The 27,499-nt window shown below is 42.1% G+C and overlaps 1 protein-coding gene across 2 annotated transcripts in view; it reads right to left on the reverse strand.

Annotated features, from left to right (window-relative positions):
• Positions 1–27,499, reverse strand: part of Sema5a (semaphorin 5A) — a 417,057-nt gene that overhangs the window by 55,878 nt on the left and 333,680 nt on the right. For both annotated transcript variants that reach the window (XM_070042173.1, XM_070042172.1), the window contains exons 12-15: positions 22,233–22,440; positions 11,199–11,316; positions 4,306–4,487; positions 1,056–1,199 (exon numbers count right to left, since the gene is read on the reverse strand). In XM_070042173.1, coding sequence (XP_069898274.1) covers positions 1,056–1,199; positions 4,306–4,487; positions 11,199–11,316; positions 22,233–22,440 — 652 coding nt within the window. The remainder of the gene's footprint in view (positions 1–1,055; positions 1,200–4,305; positions 4,488–11,198; positions 11,317–22,232; positions 22,441–27,499) is intronic.

Consider the following 27,499-nt stretch of genomic DNA (forward strand, 5'->3'; position numbering starts at 1 on the left):
GTGGTAGCACATTCCCACTAGACACCCAGCTGTGAAGAAAGTTTAGATAAGCACAGGACTGAATACGGTATTTTTGTGTCTGTGCTGCTTCTGAACTTTGAACTCAGGGCTTGAATGCTATCCCTGAGGGTTTTGTTTTTTCCTCAAGGTTACTTGAGCCACAGCTCCACCTCTGGCTTTTTGGGGGATAGCTAATTGAAAATAAAGAGTCTCAGGGACTTTACTACCCAAGCTGCCTTTGAACTGTGATCCTCAGATCTCATCCTCCTGAGTAGCTACGATTACAGGTGTGAGCCACTGGTACAGCTTGCATACTATATCTTTATAAGATTACACTGAATTTATGTCAACAAAATACAAGTCTACTGTTCTTTTAATAGGCCCTGATAGCCATTTATGATTCTTGAAGTGATAGGGAACTCACCATCATGAATCTCTCCCAACACTGACAAACTGGAGTACACAGTACACGTACAAGGACGACTCAACAACCACAACTGTCCACGTTGAGGCACTGACCAAATGATTCATAGTAGACCAAGAAACAGAGTGTTACATCCAAAATGAAGCTGAAATGTCAGGGTGACCTGTAGTTCGTGGAGGCTGGCCTGTCACTGTAAACGCAGCCAGTCCTGGAGTGCGGTCTCCCCTGCACCCCCAGCGCCTCATTTAGTTCTCCCGGAAACGCTGCCTTACCTGCCCGCCTCACCTGCAGCCCTCCAGGGAGCTATGGCTGGGAGACAGGTCTAAGCTGAAATTAGAGCAGCCACTTCCCACTCTCTTTCCCACTCTCCAGGAGCTCGGCACAGAGGCGCGGGGCCCCGGTTTCCAAGGCCCTGGGCACGCTCCAAGGCCCTGGGCACGCTCTCCTCCGCTGACCCCACCAGGATGGAAGAGAGGGTCGGGGGAGGAGGCGACTGGTCAAAGACCAGAGGATGTCCAAATGAGGCCCGCTCAGCCCCACCCACAGGGAGGGGATCCAAAGCCAAGCCCGACCCCGCGGGATGGGAAGCAGCAGCGAGCCATGGTGTCGTGGGGGCGCAGCCAGCTCCTACCTCTCCTCGCGGTTCTGCCCCACGCACACCCGGCCCCCGTGCCGGGGCGTGGGGTTGCTGCAGGACCGCTGCCGCACCTGGAAGCCGATGCCACAGGTGGTGCTGCAGGGCGACCACGAGGTCCAGGGGGTCCAGCCTCCGTTCCTGCGGGGAGAGAGCAAGGCGACCGCCGTCAAACAGGCTGGAGCCCTCCCAAGGCGCATCTCCCAAGCGGAGCGCAGGACTGTGAGCACACCCAAGTCATCTCGAAAGGTCCAGCAGGACGCTGTTCACCATAACGAGTGTGAGCGGCGCATGCTCCGTGCTCCAGAATTCGTGGTTTTAGTTGACCTGCGTTACACCGCGTGAACACTGCACACTTCCGAACAAACACGACATGGGACGATCTCCTTAAAATGCATCAACACCAGGGGGAAGAATCAAGTCTGCTGCGTGTTCTTTTGATGTGTGCAAATTGCGTAGATCTAGATGTATTTACGCTATGCATGTGGAGAAATGCACGTATGTAAGTGTGCATGCATAGTAATACATGTATAAACTGAAAGTGAGATGCATGTTTCAAAAGATTTTATTAAAAAACCCACATCTAACAGCAAGTGGGCTGTTTTCCAGATTGTGCTTTCTTCCTTAGAAAATCTGTGTTATTCAGACATCATAATTTAAGCAGTTTATCCTGCTATTAAAAATCAATTCTAGATACTGTATCAATTTAAGTTCAAAGTGTAAGTCCGTGTCAACAGAACACTGCCTGTGGAGTTTTTCTTTAGTCTGCAGCCATATATGAATCTGCATAAATATGTATTTTCACTCCTAGTATTTGCATTTTCTTTGAAGCAATAAACTCCTATTAACACTAAATCTCACTTTATATAACCCTTTAAAAACACAAAGGTCCATAACTATACCACTGAAGATACAAGTATAAACACTAAATCCACTATATAACTTTAAAAAAATCGTTAGAGAAAATTGTTAGTATATTCTCTGTTCTCCACTTTAGTTACATAAATTTAACATTGATAGAACTAACATGCATCCTGATAGCTTTGTAAATATTACAATAAAGCTTGCTTACAATATTTAATGAAAATCAACAGATTCTGTCATATTTCTCATAATGTATTTAGCTAATTTCTTATGCCCTTCAACCTACAAAATTATCCAAGTAATTAACTTTACTACTAAACAACGTACATATTAATTTCAACTTACAATAAGATAAAAACTTGTTATTTCCAGGTTTCTTACCAGGTGAGTAAAATTATTAGAGCAGAAAAAAAACACAAGGCTTTCAAAAATCATTTGGAGCCGGTTGCTGGTGGCTCACGCCTGTAATCCTAGCTACTCAGGAGGCTGAGATCTGAGGATCGCGGTTCAAAGCCAGCCCGGGCAGGAGAGACCGTGAGACTCCTATCTCCAATAAACCACCAGAAAACCGGAAGTGGCGCTGTAGCTCAAGTGGTAGAGCACTCTCCTTGAGCTGAAGAGCTGAGGGACAGCGCCCAGGCCCAGAGTTCAAGCCCCACGACCGACCAAAAGAAAAAAAAAAACCAAAAAACAAAAATCATTTGGAGTTTCTTAATTTCCTAATAATTTTCAGGAAGATAGAATTTTGTGATGTATTCTGTTCCTAATTCTTAAAGCATGGTGGGCATAGAGTGGTAAGTAAATAAAAACAGAGATAGTATAATAAAGAAATAAATTAAGCAATTTTGTTTGTATGAACTTATTGAATAGATCTAGGCTTACATACTTCTAAACATACTTACAATCAAAACACAGTGATAAGCAAACAAAAGGCAGCTTTTGTAATCCCATGTCAGCAAGGAACTTTCTGATGAATGTCAATCTCCATGTGCATATCACTTATACACATAAAGCATCACTAGGAGTGGCTCACTATCTTAATTTAGAATCTTAAAACAAGCACTACTTGTGTTGCAAGGCTGGTGAGAGAGCCACTTTCCAACTAGAGGAACAGAAGACTTCTCAACAAGCAAGTCACTTTGTGATTAAACAAGATGAAAAAGTATCAAGTATTTATCAAAATATCCAAGAAGTAACAGCTGGTTTCTTTTTTATCAAGCTTCTATCAGACATCCATAGAAATCACAGAGCTGCAATAGAAGCAATAATGGTAACAATTTTGATTGCTCTTTCTCCATTACATGAAACAATCTCATCTCTTGCAATGTCACTGGCTCCTTACAAATTAGAAAAATGCCAAGAGAGGGAGGGCCAGGCCTGTCTTCCCTACCCGCACTTCCCTATACTGGGCTTCTTCCTCCGGCTCTGGGTTCTCACACAACTCTGTCATCTCCTCTGATGTTCACTTTCAGTGACTTCACCGACAACTGTCCCAATGAGTTGTGCATTTTAGATAGGCTCATAGAAAGCAGGTAACACTTCGGTAAAATGTCCTGGCCATCAATGAGGGAGTTTAAAGACTGCCTTTGGAGACTTTTCTGCTGCTGGTGATTATGGTGCTGTAGGTGTAGTGGAGGAGGAAATAAACCAAACAGAGTTGTACAAAAAAACCCCACCAAACAAAAGCCCAATGAGCAGAGGAGCCCTATGGAATGGATCGTGGCATCTGAACTGGCCTCCTCGATGGACCAGGTCTGAGGTTAGGAGAGCTAGGAGATCGGAGTTCTGACATTTCACAGAATGGAGCAGAGATCTTTGACTAAGATTTTGCTCTTTATCTTCCAACTAACCTATCACACTCAACCAATAGAGATTATTGGTCCATATATTCTAGAGAATGACTTTTAGGTAACATAGGCCAAATACCCCAATCATATACACCAACCTTACTGAATAACAGTGACATTTTCCTAACTGAATGATGAAAACATATTAACATATGTTAACATAGTAACCTATGTTTAATTTATAGTTTAAAATTTTCTCCCATAAATCTCGTAATTTTGTTTTTTTGTCAGTGCTAGAAATTGAATTTGAGGCCTTTCTTTTGGTAGGAGAGTGCTCTACCACTTGAGATGTACTCCAGAAATTTTGGTTTTAGTTGATTTTTAAGACAGGATCTTGTTAGCTTTGCCCAGCGCATAATCTTTCTATCTCTGACATGTCTATAGCTGGGACTACAGACATGAGTCACTGTGCTTGAGTAAATCATGCAGCTTTGAAGTAGCCTATGTCCCTGTCATTCCCCAGGTCACGGTTCCCCAGGTCCTTGGCCACCTGAGTCGAGACACAACTGTACCCCAGCATGTTCTAGAGGACCCACCTGGAGCAGTTGGTGATCTCCATGCTGGACCCCTGGCACGGCCAGCCGCCACACCGGGGGGCAGGGCTGTCACAGGAGCGGGAGCGGCAGAGGCATGATCCCAGGGCACCGCCATCCGTGTGCGAGCAGGGCAGCCAGGGAGACCAGAGGCCGAAGCTCCCATCCACAGTGAGATTTCGGGTCTAGAAGCAGGTACGGATAGAGATGTCAGAAAGGACAAAGATGTGCACAGAATGGCATAAAACGGAAAGGCCTCTCACAAAGCAATCAGGTTCACGCTGGAGGACTATTTTGTGTGGGGAAGTAGTTTCAAAGCAAAGTAGGCCACTCATACAGATGGAGAAAGCAGGAAGGAGAGAGAGGAGGGGAAGAAGAGGAAACCGAGAATGATGAGTAAAGGCAGAGGACACAGCCAGGGGAGAGGTAGGATTGAGAGGAGAAGGAGTGACACTAGAGACTTGGGATTCTGGGTTTGGTCGAATTGTCTACTATTATGGGACACCCAAGGTTGAGAAATGCATTCAAGAAATGTAGATGTACAAATCTGTTGTATGCTTATAGGCAAGCCCAGTGAAACAGTTGCTGTTGAAACCTGGCATGGCTCAAATGTCACCTCAAGGTGACAATAAACATGAATTTGAGTTCCTCTTGAACAAAAGCTCTACAGCTGCAGGTGTTTCCCAGGCAAAACTCCCCTGTGAGTAGCATCTAGGAGTTCAGAGGGCAGACTTTTCTCTCTCTGAATCCAAAAAGAGCGTGAGTTTTTTTGTTTGTTTGTTTGTTTTCTGGGTCCAGTTGTGGGGCCTGAACTCTGGGCCTGGGCGCTGTCCCTCAGCTCTTCAGCTCAAGGCTAGTGCTCTACCACTTGAGCCACAGCGCCACTTTCGGCTTTTTTTTCCTTTTTGCTTATGTGGTGCTGAGGAATCGAACCCAGGGCCTCATGCATGCAAGGCAAGCACTTTACCACTGAGCCACTTTCCCAGCCTGCGTGAGTTTTTTTTTTTTTAATTTTTTTATTGTAAAGATACTATACAGAGGGTTACAGTTACATGAGTGAGGTAATGAGTACACTTCCTCTTGAACATTGTTACCCCCTCCATTGTTTTCCCCCTACCATCCCCTCCCTTCCTCCCTTCCCTGAGGTTCTTTTTTTTTTTTTTTTGGATTGTGATTAAGTGATTACATAATTTCCGGAAATTTAGGAATAATGATGCTCATTTAAAGTCACAAGTTCATTCTAACTTTCCTGGAGCAAATTGTCTATCACAGTCTGTAATATATAACGGTGCTCACATGTTATATACCATATATGTGATCAGCAGCATGGGGATATTTGGTAGTGGTTCAACCAGATGAGTGGGAGTTCTTTGTTTCTTAAGTCCTGTTAGTTTTGTCATATCACCTAACATTTTGGATTTAGCATCCACTTATCAGGGAGACCATGTACTGTTTGTCTCTTCGTTCTTGGCTTACCTCGCTCAACATGATTCCTTCTAGCTCCATCCATTTCCCTGCAAATGCCATTATTTTGTCATTTCTAATGGCTGCATAATATTCCATTGTGTTTAGATACCACAATTTTTGGATCCATTCATCTGTGGTGGGGCATCTAGGTTGTTTCCATATCCTAGCTATTGCGAACAGTGCTGCAATAAACATGGAGGTGCACGTGTCCTTGTATATTGGTTCCTGTTGTTCAGGGTAGATGCCTAGAAGTGGTATGACTGGGTCGTAAGGGAGGTCAATCTTTAGCTTTCTAAGGACCCTCCAGACTGCTTTCCAAAGTGGTTGTATAAGTGTACATTCCCACCAGCAGTGTAATAGGGTTCCTCGTTCTCCACATCCCCTCCAGCATTTGTCGTTGGCTGATTTGTGGATGTGGGACATTCTGACTGGGGTAAGGTGGTATCTCAGGGTTGTCTTTATTTGCATTTCCTTCACCACCAGGGATGATGAACATTTCCTCATGTGTTTCTTTGCCATTTTTATTTCTTCATTTGAGAAGTCCCTCTTTAGTTCCCTTGCCCATTTAGTAATTGGTTTGTTAGGTTTGGGAGGGATTAGTTTCTTGAGTTCCCTGTATATACAGGATGTTAATGCGTGAGTTGTTTTTTAAGTAAAAGAATGTGAAAAAATTTAGTGTAGTTACTCACAATACCAACATTTACACAGTGTAACGAACATTGATGAATAAATTTATACAGACTTCTTTCTGCTTCCCTCCAGGGATGGGAGAGCAAACTGTACCCGAGCTCAGCACTGGGAAAAAGGACTGACGACTAACTTGTATGGTCTGGGGAAAAAGGAACCCAAGAAGCTACAAGCCCGAAACTCATGGGACTTCATAACTCAGGGGGTGAACCAGAGGTGAGGAACCTATGAGTTAAGAACTCGAATTTGTCCTGACCCTGCCCAGAAACCGAAGCCACAGAGCAACAGATGGTCAAGAAAACTTGGCATCCAGCTGAGCTAAGGGACAGTCAGAGATGCTGCAGGCCTCTGTCTAACCATAGAGCGAGCTCCAACACTCCCTGCATGAGAGAGGGGTGGACAGAGATGCTGAGCCACACGGGGGGGGGGGGGTCGAGGGTTGGCCAGGTTTGGCTCTACAGGGCTGTATGCCGTGAAAGGTGAGATTCTGGACTGAAGAAGGGCAAGGGAGAAGCACTCCAGGCCCGCTCTTCTTTTATAATAGTAGAACTGATGGATGACATATGTGTTCTCTAGAAGAGAGTAAATATCCTTTGCTCTTTTTGCCCATGATGCTCCTTGGCTGACCACCAGGCAGGGAGACAACAGGAAAGGAAGGCACAGATGGAACAGTCAGACCGCGGAAGGTGTTTCTGTTGTTGTTCAGAATTGCTTTGGCTACTTGAGGTTTTGTGTTTCCATACAGTTTTGGGGGGTTGATTTCTCTCTCTTAAGAGAATGATGTTGGGCTACTGATGGGTGTTGCACTGAATTTTCAGATCATCTTTGGTAGTGTGCATGTTTAGATTCTTAACTGTATTCTGTTATTCTCCATGGGAAAACTGAAGTCTTGCACTATCTATTCCGACATTTTAGAAGGAATCGCAGGCCATCCTTTATTTTTTTCACAGATCCTTTTTACCTCCTGCCAGAGATTTCAGTGAAACAGGATATTGGATACACTCCTCAGTTGCTTTGTGTTATGACATCAATTTAATAACATATCTAAGCCTATGTCTACAAATAAATTACAAGGGAAGAAAGCACTTTTGATGGGAGCTAAGCTGGACTGCATGGCTGCGGACAGGACTGCTGAGCAGGGGCTGAATCTGCGCTCTTCCATCAATGAAACGTGGGCAATAATGTCCCTCTGTGGATGTCACCGTGCACATTACATGAAACAATCTAAGTGACAGAATCACATGAGGGGGGCATACCATTTAACCTCAGCTACCTCGTCCTTGTTTTACTGTATATTCCATTACAAAATGCAGACCAAAACATCATGCCTACTTTCCAAGCATAGTAAGAAGTGTGAACCTGGGCCATCCGTCCCTTCCCCACCATCTCATTGAAGGAGATACTAAAAACGGGGTGTACGATCATTGTGCAGATTAGGGAAGGTCAGAAATATTACATCTAAATTCTAGATTCTTTTCCATTGGTGGAGGGCTTTGGCAAAATGCTTCAGACTCCTGAGGGCTTTCGTTGTGATCACTGCTGAATTCTCCTTTTATCTAAAGGTGTTAGTCACAGCACTCACTGAAAGAGACTCAGATGTTTCATGTGCTCTGTGGATCTCAAGTTTTGGGACAGGGACTCATGGAGTTATCAGTGTTCTGGCAATCACATACCCCTAAAACAGACAGGATGTATTTGTGCGTAAATAAAGCCCAGGGAGGTTTTTAAGACCATACTGCCCCTATTAAACATTAAAAATCATGCAGAATATATGTATCATTTTTAATGTTCTGAATATGATCCTTTAGGTATTAAGTAATTAAAATGCTTTGAAGTGAGATTAATGTTCTCAATTATGATCATACATGCCAGCAGAATGTTCTTCAATATTCCAGTAAACTATTACCCTGTCTCCTGGACTACAAATAGACAAGCATTTTAAAGCAGGGTTCTTTTGTGGAAGGTAGGGCTCCTTGAAGAGCTTAAACCCCTATAAAGGATATTGGGGGCCAGGTCCCTATTTTACTTTGAACTCCCTTGGGACTGCAGGGTCTATGCAGCTGCTAGGGACTGAATGTGTCCCTCCAAACTTCAAATGTTTCCTACATGATACTAGTAAGAGGTGGCTAGGCAATGAGGGTCCCCTAATAGGAGCTAGAAAGAGGGAACTGTTCTGTCTTTTTCCTCCACCTTCCCTGTGTGAAGCACAAGGCCTCACAAGGCAAAATGTCCGCACATCTAGACTGTGGGAAATAAATGTCCACACATTATACATGACCAAGTCCCAAGTATTCTTTTATAGCAGCACAAACAGATCGTGGCAGTCACAAATCACAACCGCCATGAGCAGTTTGACTGGAACACCGGCTTCGGGAAGCTCAGCGGTGCTCTGTCATTGATTCCGGGGTCAGGAAGATTCACTGGAGAGGCCTACACAAGAGGGTCATGGGTAATCGTCACATCCACACCTCCCTATGAGCTCAGTATGAGAGGATATCTTCTCATTTAACTTTCATTGTTACATCTGCTATAAAAATACTTGTTCTCATCCCATAGCTACTAGGTTATAATGTTTACTTTGGGATAAAGATACATATCTGTGTATGTAAATGCAGGTAAGGTAATGAAAGAAATGTATTAACAGATTATAAATGTTTTTTCTTTTGCATTTTAACTTCTCTGAAACTAGCAAATCATGCATGACTGCAACACAAGAGAAATGGAGTGTGGCTCAGTAGAAGAATGCCAAGATCACATAAATGAGGCCCTGATTTACTCTTCATACACACAAAAACACACCCCATCTAGATTTGTTTAATGTATATATAGGTACATATATATATACAAATAAAATCATATAGAGCAGAGGTAGTTACAACCAATAGCACATGAGAAATTACATTTTCCAGTGATTTTCAAAAACTAAGTTAATTCTACATTCCTGTTGACTTCTTTGTATATTCTGACTTTATCCTAATTGTATCTTGTTGAGTGACACACGCATTGGTGCTATATAATGAAATCACTTGGTATCAGAAGAATACATGTACGTACATATTGAGACTGCATCAGAGATCATATCTCAGCTCTACATTCAAGGCACCAGGCCATATCCATTCTGCTCTGTGACTTGAACAGAATGTCCTCTCACTGTCAGAAAACTTTCGTGACAACTCTGGCCATTTCTTAACTACTGGATCTGTCCATTTCTTATTTTTACTGCAGAAGTCTCCAATAAATAAGTTTGCTATAAAACAAGTGCATGAGTGTTAATTTCAAATTTCATAATTAGCATTCTATTGAGTATTCACTCAATCATAGGTCCAAGAACAATGATCTTACTGTTTGAAAGGAACTGAACTTGCCTTCTTCTGACTCTGATGTCAACATTCAGTATACAAGGTCAAAGGCATACAGGAAGATGCATTAATCCTTTCAAAGAACATAGTTCTACTTTGAAGTTACATTTCCAATTTTTCAAAAGATTGTATGGTGCACTTTTGTGCTCTTAAGCTGTTGTTCAGAAATGAGAAGGGACTGAATACATGCTGACATTTTCTAACTATTTTTAAAAGGCTCCCTTCCATAAACAAAGACCTAAAGCTACCTAGCCAAAAGTGCTGTGCTAAACCTATATGGAAACTTTCAGACCTGGGTGTGATGGGAAATCCACACAGGGCCTTTTATGAAGGCCTCTCTAACTTAACATCTGGGGAATGACATTGGTTCAGAGTCCTGGCCTCCTTCTCTTCTGTCTGATATACCAAGCAGGGGGGCAGGCATCATGTACACACAGTTTAGATCAAGGAAAGGGTAACTTCTTTACAGAAGGAAAGCTAGCAGCCCAAATGTCTCAGGCAGTTTAAAAATATCAGGAAAGGCAAGGATACCTCATAAGTAAATGAATAGCTTTGATTCCTGTGCACTGGTCTCAGAGTCATGCCAGAATAGCACAGGATGCCTTCGTAACTTTTCAAATGTATGGATATGAATAATCATCATTTATAAGCTAAGGGAACAAGAGAAAAACATAAAAATTGTTCCAGAAATGTCATCCAGCAATTTCAGGTACTGGATGTTGAATTCTAATGGAAAACAAAACAAAACAAAAACAAAACAAAAAACAACTAGTTACTACAAGTGAGAACCCAAATTAGCCAATGAGGAAAGGAAATTGTGGAAATTGCTTTTCTTAGATTTAGGGTCTGGCGCTAAATAACAAGCAAGTTTCTCTTCCTTCCTTAAGGTTCATTGTGGGAACTCGCACTAGAATGTTTCTCGTGACCCTGCTAATATCCTGTAGTTACTCTTCAATCTTTTAAATCTGCACCAGTGCCTGCTTCTGGAATAATAGATCCCAAGGGAAATGGCTGAGTGGAGAAATTTCCATTTTATTAGTGAGACTAGAGACAAACCAGAGTTGACAGCACATTCTGGTGTGAAAAAACATTCCAAGAATCAAAGAGATATGTGCTCTTGTGATCAAACCAGCGCTGTTTACTCTTAAGGCATCTAAAACAGACAAAAAAAACCCCCACAAAACCCCCCAAACAAAAACCATGTGACAATACCCCATGGAGAGTGGATTTAGAAAACATGCTACATTTGCAAGTATATGCAGCCACGGGGCTGTGTGTGAGAGCTATGCGAGGGCCCGGCCCATCAGAGTTGTTCGTTCGGACCTGAGCGGATGGGTGCTCACAGGACAGCGTTCGTTTGGGGCTGAGCGCATGGGTACTCACAGGACAGGAGGAGATGCTCTGTTCCCACTGCGTCATGCTGAGGCTCTCCTCCAGGCTCGTGCACTTCTTCATCACCGAGTCCCAGCCACAGTAAGGGTCCTGGGCTCCCATGCAGGTGCTGGAAACACAGAGCAGAGGGTCAGCAAAGAGGGAGCCTGGCCAGCCTGGCCCTGGGAGTGGGCATGGGCTGGTCTGTGGGCCCCAGTGCGAGTGTGTGCACACGGGTTAAGGGGCTATTTCAATAGCACATAGACATCTAATTCTGATTTTTATTGAGATGTATCTATCATTGAAGTTTTAAAATCTGAAACGTAAGGTGGGCTAGCATATGCTAACAGGAGTATTTTTGTGTCGTGAACTGAGCTACAGTCAGAATTTTCTTGCTGAAAATGATCTAGTTGTTACCATCACGTCTAGCCTCTTGGTCATCAGTATCACCGGCTGACCTTAACTGAGCCATCAAGTGGTTACCTCATCCAGATGCTGGATGGGAGCACCCAGAGCAGCATTTTCATGTCAACATTGTCATCACTGTAACCAGCAGCAGCAGCACCACCATAATTACTGCTACCTCTTTACTGGTGACGAAACCAAGGCAAGAACAATCTGAGGAACTGGCCCAAGGACAACACACCTCTCAACTGACCCATGAGTTTAGTTCTAATCGTGTACCGTAGGGACGTCTTCTTTTGGGTAGCGTAGCTTTAAAATGTACTAAAAAGTTAACTCAGTCATAGTTTCATAGAGTGGGAATCACATCAAATATATCTGGCCTATTAGATGACCAGTTTGGGTGGTAATAGCCTATGTACAGCATGGCCATTATTACATGAAGACTCAGGCCCTCATGGCAAATACTAGAAAGGTGAGTAGGGGAAGGAGGAAGTATACAGATGACTGTGGAGGGCCAAAAAAATTTACAGCTGCCACTACAGCCATTCAGCCAAGAAACACCTGGGGACCTCTCAGGAGGCCAGGATGTCCAGTGTGGAGAAAGGGAGGTCATGCCAGCATGCAGGGGTTGGTTTGCCACTCCTGGCTGAGGTGGAATGCAGAGCTACCAGTTTCCCAGGAGTAGGACTAGAAATGACATTAAACTACTATACAGGGGGCATAGGGATATAGCTTAAGTACTAGTACTAGAAGAGAGTCGCAGGTAGCATAAAACCTGCTACTCACACACACACACACACAAAGCACTGTTCTAAAAATGTATCAGATCACTTAAACCTCATAACAACTTGACAACTATACTGACTCAATTCAGGACATTTATATTTATTTTAAAATGAAGAAATGGAAGCAGGGAAATGTCAATTCAAACCTATACAGCCAGAGAAGATAAAAGCAAAGAGATACTAGCTCAAAGTATTATTGTTATTATGTAATTATTGTTTATTGGCTACCTAAAGAAGTCAAACAGAAATGGATGAAAATGTTGCATCATGAAGCACAACAGATGCTTGGTGTAAAGGAGCAAAGGGAGGGAAGAATTCATGTATAAAAATATCACAGACATATTTACAAGTATTTATTTAGAAAAAGATAAAAAAAAGTTAAGCAGGGTGCCAGTGGCTCATACCTGTAATACTCAGGAGGCCGAGATCTGAGGATGGCAGTTCAAAGCCAGCCAGGAAGGAAAAGCCATGAGACTCTATCTCCAATAAACTACTCAGAAAAAGCTGGACATGGAGCTGTGGCTCCAGTGGTAGAGCACTAGCCTTGAGCAAAAGCAGCTCAGGGACAGCGCCCAGGCCCAGATTTCAAGCCCCAGGACCAGCAAAAAAAAAAAAAAAAATCATAAAAATTGTTTCTTAGAAATGGGGCTGGGCTGGGGCTCCACAGAATATGAAACATTTTTTTAAAAATCATTACACCTTAGATCCTTCCAAACAAAAGTTCAAACAACATAGATATACAGGGAGAGGAGAAAGTGCATTTTCAGTAGTGGTGGTTAATTTATTTCAATAATCAGCTTTATTCAACAGAATTTGACTTGTATTTGTAGTATAGAAAACACGGAAGTTTCTGATAGATTGGAGAGCTCACAGTGAGAAGCCCTAAGCAGAGTGGAGACTCGGGACTGGGCTGAGTCCCTTCGATTCCTGCTGGCCAACCTCACCTAGAAGTAGGCTTCAGTGTTTCCTGTACTGAGCAAGACTAAATCTCATGCGGATGGGCAAAGAAGAAAAAAATCCAGTAAGCAGTTATCCCAAAGTCCTCCCAAATATTTGCATGCCTTTATCAAAATATTATGATATTTGAGTAAAATTAAACTTCCCAAAGGGGGAAATTCCAAAGTCCTCTCCAGTGATGTAGGTCTTCATCCTACTACCGGCTTCCTGGAGACCCTGAACACGGCCAGTGTGTTAGAGGAAGTATGTCAGACCATTTAAATCAAAGTCTGCCTATAACAATAGCTCCATCTTCCTATTATGATGATGGTTAGGCATGCTCTTAACATTCCAATTATCCTTTTCATATGACAACCTCTGTTCAAACGCAAATGCCCATGCAGTACAAATATCGTGTGTATAATTTCCTCATATAAAATATTTTAAATTGTGGGCCAAATTTTGATGAGCTCTTCAAATTATAGTTTAAGAAAAACCAGTCATCACAAGTTATTATTTTTGGAAGTTGGGGCTCTTTAAGAGACCATATGGAAAACCATGAGTTTCTGATTAAAGTGGCCATCATAAAAGTATCTTTTCTTGATTACACTTTGAAATGTTTTTCCTCATGTGATCAATTTTTTTCCCCACTTAAGGCTGGCACTCTACCACTTGAGACAGAGCTGTACTACACGTGAGGAGTAAATTTAATAAGTTTGAGATTTGAGCTTTCTCCAATTTGTTGAAGTAGCACTCAAAGCTATACATTTTCCTATGAGTACTGCCTTACTGTGTCCTAGAGTGGCTGGTATTTTGTGTGCTCTTTTTTGTTAAATGCCAATGAATTTCTATTCCAATCTCTTCAGTGATCCACTGGTGATTCAACAATGTGTTGTTCAGTTTCATGAGCTGCAGGATTTTACATTATGGCTTTTGGTGTTGAGCTTTCATTTTATTTTGTTGTGGTCTGAGAGAATGCAGGGAATAATTTTAATATTTCTGAATTTGCACAGATTTGCTTTGTGCCCTAAAATGTGATCTATTTTGGAGAATGATCTATGTTCTGCCAAGAAGGATGTATATTATGGTGTCACTGGGTGCAATATAGTGTAGATGTCTGTTAAATCTAGTTGGTCTATATAATTGTTTAGTTCTGAAGTGTCTCTGTTGAGTTTTTGCTATATTGATCTATACAGAGTTGATAATGGTGTGTTAAAGTCACCATCGATCAATGTTTTTGGATCTATGTATGTTTTTAGTGTAAGTAGTTCTTGTTTGATGAAGTTGGGTGCTCTGTCATTGGTGTATAGATATTTAGGATTGCTATATCTTCCTGTAGGAGAGATCTCTTTATTTTTAAGTAATAGCATTCTTGGTGTCTCCTAACTAATTTTAAGTTGAAGTCTATTTTATATGATATTAGGATTGCAACTCCAGCCTGTTTATGAGGGCCAGTTGCTTGATAGATTTTATTCTAGTTTTTCACTTTCAGAGTGTTTTTGTAGGAAAGATGTGTCTCTTGAAGACAGTGGAAAGATGGATCTTGTTTTTTGAGCCAAATAGTCAATGTAAGTCATTGAATTTTATCAAGAAATCTAGTAAAACAGATGCTGCCAGGGATGTGGCCAAAAGAGAATGTTACTACACTGTTGGTGGGAGAGGAAACTTGTTCAGCCCCTCTGGAAAGTAGTATGGAGGTTCCTCAAAAGACTAAACATAGGCTCCCCTTTGACCCAGCAATCCCACTCCTGGACATTTAACCAAATGACAATGGGCAAGACCATACTAAAGCTACCAGCACAACCATGATCATTGCAGCATTATTTATTATAGCTAAGATATGGAACCAACCCAGATGCCCTTCAGTAGATAAATGGATCAAGAAGATGTATTATATATACATAACGGAGTTCTAGACTTCCATCAGAAAGAATGACATCGCCTTATTTATAAGGAAATGGGAAGACCTGGAAAAAATTGTATTAAGTGAAGTAAACCAGCCCAAAGAAAAGTAGGTTGCATGGTTTTCCTCATTTGTAATAACTAGAACATGTCTATGATATTTTTAACAGGGGATCAAACAGCCCAAATGGCTGAGTGCATAGAAGCATATCAACATGAACTCCAAGAATTGGAAACCAGAGGTTCTTATTATGCCTTGTATGCAGTTATTTCTGTATTTTTGTTTTAGTTTTCTGTACCCTTTGTGTATAAGTTTATGCGATAAATGGAAGGGAAAGGAAATCATAGGAACATCAGGACAAAGGATGAACTAATCTAACAATGATACTCACTTGACCCTATATTGGAAATGAACTACACAACTTGTGGGAGAGGAGAGTAGGGAGGGATAGCAGGAGATAACAAGGGAGAAATGTATTCATTATCTTAGTTATGTAACTGTAACCACCTGTTCATCACCTTTACAATAAAGGTATTTTAAAAAAGTTAGAGATTGAGTCCATCATTCCCCACTGATTACACAGAAAAACATCATTTTGTGCCCCATAAATATATACAATCATAATTTGCCAGTATTCAATACTTTCCCATAGTGTATTAGTAACTTTATATTACTAAGCTTTTTATAGATTTCCCTCGCACAAAGAGTACCTGAATTCAGCTAACAATGTTGGTCAAAAAATACAAATGTCTAATTTGGAAAATGTATTTATTGAGAGTATGTTTTAGAGATTAATGTATTTAGAGGCAAATTTTAGGTTCTAGAAGTCTATGTTTTAACAAATTTATTTTCACTGATGAATGAGAAACATGAAGAGAGAAGTTGTAAGCTACTGTAATCCCAGTCACTTGGAAGATGGAGGGCTGAAGGACTGGTTCCAAACCTACCTCACATGAAGTTAGCAAAAACCTCTCTCAAAACTAAAACCTACAACTTGTACTTCCTAAGATAGTATCTGTGATATTTCCATGCATTTAAACCAGTTTAAATCTATGTCTTCTAACATTCATCATTTTTTTAAAGTGGAAAAACTGTCAAAATAATTTTTTCTAGTTTTTTCCCCAATGGACAGCTCATTATCACAGCCAGTCTTACTGGTGAGATAGTATTTCATTGTGGCTTTGATTAATGGTGGTTAGTGACATTGAGTATTTTGTCATATGCCTGCTGGCCATTCATGCATCTTCTTTTCAGAAATGTTCACTCAGACCTGCTGCCCATTTTTAATTGGATGGTGTTATTTAACTTTCAGAGATCCATGGAGTAATCCTGGAGTAATCTTTTACAACATTAACATATATATACATATATGTACATCTATTCTTTGTGGATATCTCAAAATCTGTAGTTATATGGTTTGTTAATTTGAATAATAGGATAAAGATATACCTATTAAAATTTTTCACTGTTTCTGGAAGGTCTTTTACTAATAAGTATGATACTGATGCATATTTGATTACCTAAATATTCATGACATTGTCTGGTTTGTTTCTGTCACATTGTCTTTGTATCATTTTATTTGTAAAGCTATGAATATTTATATGTTAACCAAAAATTTTCATCAAACATAGGATTTTATAGGTGTTTCAATTACTCACTCAGCACATACTTACAAATACCAGCTATTTGCTAGGTGCTTAAAGTGCTAGAAGTATTATGGTAAACCAATTATTGCAGAGCTCAAAGAACAAGCCATTCAGTAAGGAACATTCAATCATTAATTATACTTCTAAATATCAACCACCAGTCGCAAAGGAGAATTCTGGAGGAGCTTATATGTTAGGGAACTCATGGCAAGATGTGTGGGTCTAGACTTAAGTGATGCATTGCGGGTCATGTTTAAACAACCAATGGGACAAATATGGCAACACACTTAGTGTGTTTTTAGGGAAAACTCAACATTTCGCAGCTACCAGCCCGAGATGGTGATCAGGTGGGCACAGTCTTAAGAGTCTGAAGGACTGAAGTAATGGAGGCTGCTTGATGGAGCCCTTGAACTTCTGCATAGACTTGATTTTCATCCTCCCTACTTGGGAGGTAGAGATCAGGACTGCAGTTTGAGGCCAGGCCAGGGGGAAAAGAGTTTGTAATACTTCATCTTGATCAAAGGCTGGGCATAGCGGCACACGTCTATCACCCAAGGCCAAAGGGAAAGCATAATAGCTAGGTGCCATGTGAGGAAGCACAGGCAGGATGGCATAACAGGCTGCCTGGGCATAAAATGAGACTATTTTGAAAATAAGACAAAAAGGGGCTGGCAGGGTGTCCCAGAGGTGGCACAGTGCCTGCCTAGCAAACACAAGGCCTTGGGCAGTGAGCTCAAAACTCTGATGTGGTTAAAAAAAGAGATTTGAGTTTCTTTATCAATGCTGCATAATTCAAAGTGTATTCCAAATATGTGCAGGAATCATATTTCCAACACCAACATCAATTCCTCTCTTTCTTTTTTTTCTGGTGCTGGGAATTGAACCCTGAGCCTCAAATAAGCACCATAACAACTGACCAAATCTCCAGAGCACTACCTCGATAACTATTAACATTATGACCACAGTGGTTAGCAACAGATGTGTGCATCTGTTTATGTTGTGTGCACGTAACTCTGCCTTGTTTTCTCAAATTGCTAGTCTATCATCGTAAAGACTCTGCACAGTCATTAAATGGCCCTAGATGAACCCACTGAGTAAATAAGCCCTTTAGTAAATGTAGTACAACCTCGTATTAGTTGCCATATTATTGGAAATTGAGCCAGGTACTCATGCTCTTGCCTGTACTTGTAGGTACTCATGAGGCTGAGATCTGAAGATCTGGTTCAAAGCCAGCCTGAGCAAGAAAGTCCTTGAGACTCTTACCTTTAACTAAATACCAAAAAAGCCAAAAGTGAAACTGTGATTCAAGTGGCAGAGCAGTAGCCGTGAGCAAAATTGCTCAGAGACAGTGCCAAGGCCAGAAATCTAAGCCCCAGAACTGGCCTTAAAAAAAACCAAAAAGGACATTTAGGTTTGGTTTAAGTCTTTGCTAGACAGGAACATCAGGTCCTAGTAGGGTCAGGATCAGATGTTAATAATGAAAATGAATCCATGTTTGAATGAAATGTAAAATAACTCCAAGACTCTGGCTCAGTTCCACAATGGATATCCACGTATTTTCTCACCAAACACTGAACCCCAAAAAGCAGAGTCCAGGATGGCTCATCTGTCATCATGTACTCAAGGCCTTGCAAGGGGTTTGACCTGTATTAAATTCAACAAATACCTAACAAATGAACAACTTAAGAGAAATCCATAGTCTTCAAGAGACCACATAAAAGCCAATGAAGACACAAATTAGCGACATTTGCATTTGGAAAATAAGAAATTCATTTTGAAAGGAGAATACTTTGTGAAATTAGTATATGTCCAAAAGTCATGCTGGATATTTGTGTAATGCAGAACTGAATGGATGAAGTTATTGTGCTGGGGACCATGTAACATTCTTGCAATGTCCCTCTCTTCATTGTATACTTTTTCCATTGGGCAGATGCTGTTTTTTTTGAGATTGTTTAATTAGTAAAGGTGCACTATTCACTGCACCTTTGAAAACTTTGCCCTTTAAAGCTATGAATGTCCTGCAGCCATCTAATTCCAATACCAATTTTCTTAATGAGGTGTTAATTACTCTAACTAAATGATGCTATTGCAGACTAACTGGGACATGATACCAGCTCAGTCTTCTGCTAAACGTATTCCAGGCCAATTCCAAAGGTGTGCCCCACTCATTTTACACACACACTAGGATTCTTCTAGCCTCTAACCTCTCCCTTCTCCCAAATTAGTCCTTATAAAAAATGACATCAAAGGCCCAAGGATTTTCAGTTCTTTTTCTGCTATTTATATCACCATACTTTTTGATAAAATGAGTTTGGCTTCTTCTTCTCCTTCTTGCTTCTTCCTCTTCTTCTCCTTCCTTTCCCCATCCTCCTCTACCTCCTCCTCCTTCTTAACAAGGATGTCAATTTTCATCTCCAATTATTAGTAATGTAACAAAGTGGGAGATGCAAAGTATCCATTTGTTAATTCAGCAAGTATTTGCTGAGGTGGTTTTGAGGTAGACCAAGAGGAACCTGCAGACATAGACGACGCTCATCCCCTGAGTCTTTGTTCCTGCAGTGTGTGTGGAGCCTGGACTGGCATCATTTATACAGGGTATGGAACCCACTTTCTGTTCCATAGCAATTCCTCACATTCTCTCTCTGATCCAGACGGATCCTTTAGCTATAAAATGTAATTTCTATAATCTGACAGGATTATCTTATCTCCTAAATTGTAGTGAGTACCTAGGGAAAATATATGTGATGTGTGTTTGTATGTGTATAAAATCTATAAAATCTTGTTATATTCAAAAACATTAGGGCATAGATTAAATCTTAATGAATTAAATTAAATACATATCTTCACAAATTGACATTCATCTAAAGGCAAGTCATTCATGATAATGAGATAATGGAAAAGTCAGGAGACCATAACCCCTGAGCTTCATCTAGCATACCCTCCGCTTGTGTGTGTGCATGTGTGTATGTGTGCATGTGTGTTTGGGGGGGGAGGGGCTGGTTACTGACCTAGTGGAGCTAGCTATGGCTAGTGGAGCCACAGCTCCACTTCTGACTTTCTGATGGTGAACGAGTCTCACAGACGGTCTGGTCTAGGTGATGTGCATCCCGTCCTCCACTCCCAGATATATCTTCAGGCTCTCATACTGCTCAGCTATATTTAGAATGACTTCTGAAGGAGCCAGATGACTTAGAGCACTGTGACTTGGCACCTTATGATTCAATGGCTTTCTGTGCTAGTATCTTTTCTGCTCTTACTTGGCTGTCTGTGTAAGTTAAGGTCTGTCGAAATCTAAAGACACTCAGTTTCCATCCCTGTTAACTATTGTTAGCTTTCCTTGCCATTCATTCTGGTCATTCACTGGGACGGAGATGAGTTCTTGGAAGCAGGACTTTGTACCTGGGAGGCCTAAAATATTTTTTTTCCTTTTGCAGAGGAAGTATGCTGTGCCAGTGATCCAACTGGGACAAAGTCCTTAAAATAACCTGGAAGTGTCCAGGGGCTCTTGTCTCTGCTCCAAGCCTTCTTCTTCTTAGAGGTAGAGAGCTTTGGACATTATACCACCTGGAAGCCTTCCTGGTGGGTCAGGAGATTAACAACCTGATCGGCAGACATGACCGTGAGGGCCTTTACTTGCTTCCTGAAGCCCTTCAATGGGAACTCGGTGAGCAATGTGCAGGTTGTCTCCCCTGCAGTCACAGGTTATGAGTGTACGCTGGCATGCACACCAGGCGAGAATTAAAGAAGTGTCTGCTTGGCTGCCCCATTCTTTGCGTCTCTATTTATTTTCCCCTTTAATTGACAATGGCTCACCCTGAGCCAGATGACTGTGGGTAGCCACTTGTGAATCAGAAGCAGGCTTCTAAAAATTAGTGAATATGAATTCACTTTATTCAATATATGAACAGATGTGGCCAGATACTCCTAACAAGAGATATTCAGGTGGTAAAAATTCTCATGCATATTCATTCCAGAGGCCAAGGAGCCAGGGGAGATTCTCCTTAGAGTGTTTTGGAGTAATAGGATATGAAATCTACCCTGTGTCTTTTGCTCTGTGTCACAGCAAACATAAAGAAGAAACTAAGGGGAAGACGCTGTACCGCAGAGTTCCATCCTGCCTGGTTCTTGCTAGCTCTGCCTCGCTGTAAGTGTACTCGAGCAACAACCCTGTGAAATCTGGTTCCCAGTGCGATTCCCTCACTACACCACTTCACGGAGAAAATGAAAAGTCTGGCATGAGCTTCTGGGGCAGAAAGACCAGCTCTGAACCTGTCCCATGTGGCAGTGTTGTGGAACCATGGGTAAAACACTGAGATCTGACCTGATTCCACCTTATTTGGACAATGGGAATGACCTGCTGCTTCTAGTCAAAGGAAAAGAGTGATCAGGGATTTGCCAAACTGTATGGATTATCATTGTCTATAAAGTTTTAATAGCTAAAAACAGCTGTTCAGTAAGAATTTGAAGGTTCAACTGATCAGGCAAAGGATCATTTTTACATTGATGGACACAAGTCCATCATGTTTAGACAAAGAATGGTCTGTGTACGGTGGGTGTTTGTGAGTAACAGAGCAAAGGAGACCATTTCCACACCAGATCCAAATGTATGGCCTGCTTGGGAGTGGAGCTGTCAAGAACTTTGATTTTGAGGTACCACTCAGAGTATCTTTGCCTCCAGGGAGAACTTTTCTCAGGGATCAGAATACAGAGTAATTTCCAACATCACAATATAAAACTTACGTTTTGATATGGCCAGCCCTTTTCATTTCCCAAGCACCTGGCCTAGATGTTTCTAGCAGACATCCATGGAAAATGACAGGGCAAGCAGCGGGTGGAGGTAGGAGAATGAACTATGGTAGCTGGATCTCTGTGTACCTGTAGAACTTCCCTCCCCTACCCGCTTGCAGACTGCCTGTGTGATACCGTAGCTTTCAGAGTGAAGTCAACCGAGCTGGTGCCCAGGACAACAGCCAATGGACTCTCGAGAAAGAGCAGCCACCAGGTTAGCACAGATCCTCCTCAGGGACTTATTAAAAGAAGAAGAGGACACGCACTTTATGGAACATTTTCTGTGTGAGATGTGTTGTCATAAACTATAAACTTGTGCCAGAGTAATAAATTAATTCTAAGACACCAAATAGTGTTATCATACCCTGGATAATTCACTTTCCTTCATAAAACTGCTGCCAGATGGTAAGTGTGGCTTCCTCTGGGAAGAGAACCGGAGGGTCAATCTCATCACAGTAAATTCTGGGATGCAGGATGTGCCTATGACGTCACACTCTTGGGGCCATGGGATGGCAGGGGATTTCAAGCCTTCTTGGTTCTTGTGTCTGTCTTACACGCCATCCCCGGGTACTTGTCAGTGTACCTGCGTGTGCGGTGGAACTGGCATCTCTTCAGGGGAATCTTGGCCAGGTGCTCCTGCAGCCCCACGAACAGGACGCTCTGGCTGTGGAGGATCTTCAGGCTTCTGATGGGCTCCCTCCTCCGCTCTGGGAAGAGCTCAATCTCCTCCAGCACACAGCTGCCCGTGGTCTGATTCAGGGGTGCCCGAACTTTCTTAATGGTTCCGTAATCTGTGGAGGCAACAAACACAGAGAGGTAAAGGAATGAGGTCAGTATCTTGCAATTAAAAGTGGAGTGCACTTATTTGTGGACCTGGTGGTGCACCGTTCCTGCAGGAAGGAAACAGTCTGGGGATGAACCATGTGGACAAATGGTCCAGGAAGCCAGCAAGGGCTCAGTGCAACTGGCATCTATGTGGGGGAATTCGTGCTCGAGGCATGGATTTCTCTTCGGCACCCTGTGCTGTGATCTGCACAGACATGTAGAACAAGCACCTTCAAAACTCATCGCCAAGGACCTGGGGTCATCCTGAGTTCACAAACACACCACCACCACCATGGTCCCAAGTTTGAAGTCATCACAATTCATCTTTTGTGAATGTTAAATGAATGCAGTTAAGAAGTTATCCTAGAGCCAGAAGCAAAATCACGAACCTTTGGCTTGAAGGAACGCCAATCAATCAAGCCCGAAAACTCTGGACAGAACACACATTTTTTTAAAACCTCTAAACATTCTTAGAGACTCAGGGTATTTATGATTAAAGAGCAAATGCATTACAAATGTTGCATACAAGAATTGTCCTGAATTTCCTTAAAGCTTTAAGAAATTAGTGCGAATGTACTTAAAATACCTGAAACATCCCTAGTGAACATTTACTGACCACGAGTGACATAATATTCCTTCTAACAAATGTTTTGTATTACTTTAAAGGCGCCAATACTTCACTTTTGAAAAAAGGTCAACCGTATACCAAACATGCTGCATACAGGGGAGATTTTCCAATGCTGGATGGCATTTCAGCCAATCCACAGGTCCAAAACAAGAAAGTGTAAGAAAATGTATGCCTTTTCTCTGTAGCTTAACTTCCTTAACTCATTGACCCAAGTTCACAATCTGGGAGAACTGAACCACCGTGATGTTGGGTCTTTGAGCCCTGGTCAGGGCAAGTGGCTTCAGCACAGATGTCTCCACCACCAGACCCCGCTAGGAGGTCTGCAGGAGGCACGGGCAGATGGAGAGGCCAGCTTCCCCAGAGCAGTGACAGGAGGGCCTTCTACAGCCCTTGGGATCATCATGGTGACAGCAGGCCTGTCAGCCCAACCTGGAGGTTAGGAGCTGAAGCCAGGGGCTGCCCCCTGCAGGCAGTAGGACCAGTGGGAGACCCCTGGGTGAGGTAGCATTTATTTGGGGGGGCATGTCTTTTTATTATTGTTTTCTTCAGGTAGTTGTATAAAAGGGTTTCAATTTAACATGTCTATTTCTGTGTACAGTGCATCTTGAACAGAGTTGCCCTTTCTTCCTCCTCATCTCTTCCCACCCATCCCTGCAACTTTCTTGTTCTGTTTTCAAAGATGATCACCGAGATGCTGACTATCCTCCTGTGTTCTTCCACCATTTATCTTTTCATTCTTCGTTCCCCTCCTTTCGGCCTCTACCACCCTCAGTCAAGACATGGTTTTAGCTTTCTGGTCTTCACTTTCTTAACCTGTTCATTGTTCAGGGGATTACATCATGGGGTCTCCCTTGTAGGAAGACCATTCTCTTCTCTGTCTGACCAGGTATATATGTATATGTTCATGTATATACTTCGATGTATTTTCATTTCGTGTACACCTGCCTGAGGTCCCTGGGCCTGACTTACTTCATTCAATATTGTATTTTTCTGCAGCCATTTTCCAGGCAGGATCTTCGGTAGCAGCAGTTGCTGCAGGTACAGAGCTATGCAACTGGGGCCTAGCTAGAGATTCACCATGGGCGCCTGCAATGCCTCTTTCTCCCCAGCCAAGCTTGGCAGGAAAAGCATGCCTTTCCTGCCCCAATGACTGAAGTGACCTCTGCATGCTTATGATTTATTTTGTCTTTGAGAAACCACCACAAAATGGTAACTGCCCCGATATCAATAGCAGATGCATTTAAAATTCTTAACCAAGGTATGAGAAAGAACTGATTTTTATAAAAGCTTAAAAAAAATGTGTCTCGAGTTAGCCATCATTGATCAAAAACTTTTACCACAAACAACCTCCACATCTTGTACCTGATTTCCCAGCTAATGGCTGCCAGCAAAACTAGAGGACTTAGCATTTCAGAGAAAGGTGCTTAGTGTGGGTTCTGTATTGGTCTATCGCTCAGGGCTCTGTTGTATCTCACTCATCCAGAACACCTGGTCACGTGCTGAGTCCCTTCTGATGTCCTTCAGCCTCAAGGTCAGCACACCACGACCCTTAGACCCTTATGTGCACTGCAGGAGCTGCTGCTTCTTTCCTCCCAGCCTTTCCTTTTCCCGCTGTGCCTCAGCCCGGTTCTGGTCTCACACTCAGCGTCATGGTCTTACTCTCCCGTGGTGAGCCGCAGGGTAAGGATAAGCCCTATCTTGCTGCTGAGAATTGGCCTTGTTCTTGAAGCCGAGCGTTGTGTGTGAGTGGAGAGAGCAACTTGCCCTGTCACCTCCAGCGTGCCTTCCCTCCTGCCGTCCCGGGTTAGGGACAGTGGTGCCATTACCTGCACTGCTAACATCTAAGCCCCACATCCCACCGGGCAGCTCCGTCTCACTCACCAGGGTTCATCTGCTCCTCATCCACCCACCCACTTCCACTGTCCCCTCACTTCCCTTACTTGAGTTTAGGACTCCTTTCTTTCTTTTCTGGGTTTCTTAAGAACTGTGCTTCCTGTGCTCATGTCACCTATAGTCACCACTGGACACACATTTGACGAGGCCACTCCCTCACTCAAACAGTCTACATGATACCACAGACAGGAACAGGACCCACGTGGGTTACAATGGACCCAGCTCCTCTCAACTGCACCCTATGTCCACTGTTCGGATGTACCAGCCTCCTCTGGGAAGCACACAGAGCACCAAGCAGCATGACTGCCATGGCCCTGCTCATGTGGTGACAGATGACAATGCCATCACTTCTTCCAGTGCAGAGTCCAGCCTAAAAGACTACAAAGTAGGGTATCCATTAGACTGCAGCAGGACAGACAGCACAGCTCTTTACAGTGAGCTGTGGTCCTCACAGATTTATTCTAGTTGACTTGTTTGGTAATTTCTATACTTGGTTGACTAAAAGCCATAAGCTCCAGAGGTGTAAGGGTTACTTTTCTAGTGTCTATGTGCTATCTTGGCCAGCAACCACTTAATGCCTCAGAATCATTTGTTGAGTGAAAATTGCTCCAATGAAGGAGGGAGGGAGAGGGAGGAAGGGAGGAGGAAAAAGGATAGAGGGGAGGATAGAGAGGAACAGGAATGAAGAGCAGAAGAAATGTGGGTTTGGATTGAAGGTGTCATTAATAATGATACCTTCCCCCATAATGATCTTTAGTGAGAATGATGTCTGTCAACATGAAGGTGAAATAAAATTTCTCTAAAATTGATAGATTTCAACACCAAGTGCCACAAAGTAAATGGAGAAAATAATTATAATTGGTTTCATCTGATATAATATTGACACTGAAAATTTGCTATAGAAAATAAAACCACACACATCTTCTACACATCTCAAATTCAATAATCTAACCAAAGCCATTCACAGGGGAAATAGAAGCAAGAAGTACATTGAATCTGAATCATCCAGAGGTCAGTACAGAAAGGAAAACTGTCATTTCCTTGTCAATTGTAGCATGTGTGCATGCACGCACATGAATACACATGAATACACATCCGTGAACACACACACACACACACACACACACACACACATCTGTCAGCAGAGGAGGAGAATGTTATACGAAGCCACTGAAATGGAACTAGCATCAGGGCACAAAGAATGACTACCACTCTAGCAAAATAATTCAGGATATTTGCATTTTTGTGGCAATCTCAACTAATAATTATGTGACAGACACAAGACTGAGTGTCATTCATTTGCAGTTTATCTTTTGACTTGAAAACTGTACGCACTGATCATGTCTCCTTGTGTCTACTTCATATAAATAAGTCTCCTAAAACTGATTGTGTGCAGTATGTTGTGATTTGGAACCTAGGAATCACTGTTATTGCACAAAGACGTCATTACATATTATGGCCAATTACACAATTATGTCATTTGTGTTGAGCAACAACATGTTTATGTCATAGGTTGCTAGATTAAAAATGCAATGCTCATTTAAATTTGAATTCTATATAACTGTGAATAATATTTTAATATTAAATGTCCCTTTCAGATTTTCTGTGATATTTATATTTAATTGTGCATGCTGGACTCCTGGAATTTTTTTTAATTTAAATACAGGTAGTGGGACTTGAACTCAAGGTTTTGAACTTTTCTCAGCGTTTTTTGCTCAAAGCTGGTGCTCTATCATGTGGGCCACATCTCTACTTCAGGCTTTTTGCTGATTAACTTGAGATATAGGTCTCATAGATGGTTTTGCCTGGGTTGGCTTTGAACCTCAGTCCCCAGATCTCAGCCTCCTGAGTAGCTAGGATTGTAGGTGAGAGCGACTGCACTCAAATGTTTACCATACTTTTGTTTGCTCAGGCTAGAAAGCTATGATACCAAATCCCACTGATCATTTCAGCAAGCAAGCGGCGATTAGCGATAACGTGAACTAACATGAGTGTTCCCATGTTGAAATGTGACCTTGCATTTCAGGGAGTAGGCCCAATAAAACTTCCCTATTCTTTGTAGATGTGGGTTTATCACTGCAGAGTCCAGTAACTGAACAACTGATGTATGAGTGTTATCGAGCCCAAGCCTAATTGGACTTACCAATCAGTGTCAGTGCTTCCAACCCCATGAGATTGTGAAGCCAACAAGATGCTTAACTAATGAAACAGTAGCACCCTCAATTTGTTTCATTTTTAAAAGGATATTTTAAGATGAGCGTCAACAGTTAATTCTACTCTACAAATGAAATCCTAAAATACCATTTTCTCTGTTTTGTAAGTTCTAATGTGTACAAAGCAATTATTGGTGGTTCTAATGATCTATTTTTGGCTGTTGTTTTCTTATTTTCAATATTCAAGTGGCTAAAGTAGGTTCAAGGTTTTCAATGAGATCCTATCTTTCATCATCATCATCATCATCATCATCATCATCATCATCATCATCATCATCATCATCATCATGG

The sequence above is a fragment of the Dipodomys merriami genome, unplaced genomic scaffold (genome assembly GCF_024711535.1).
Source record: "Dipodomys merriami isolate MVZ:Mamm:240054 unplaced genomic scaffold, mDipMer1.0.p SCAF_32, whole genome shotgun sequence".
Lineage (NCBI taxonomy): Eukaryota > Metazoa > Chordata > Mammalia > Rodentia > Heteromyidae > Dipodomys > Dipodomys merriami.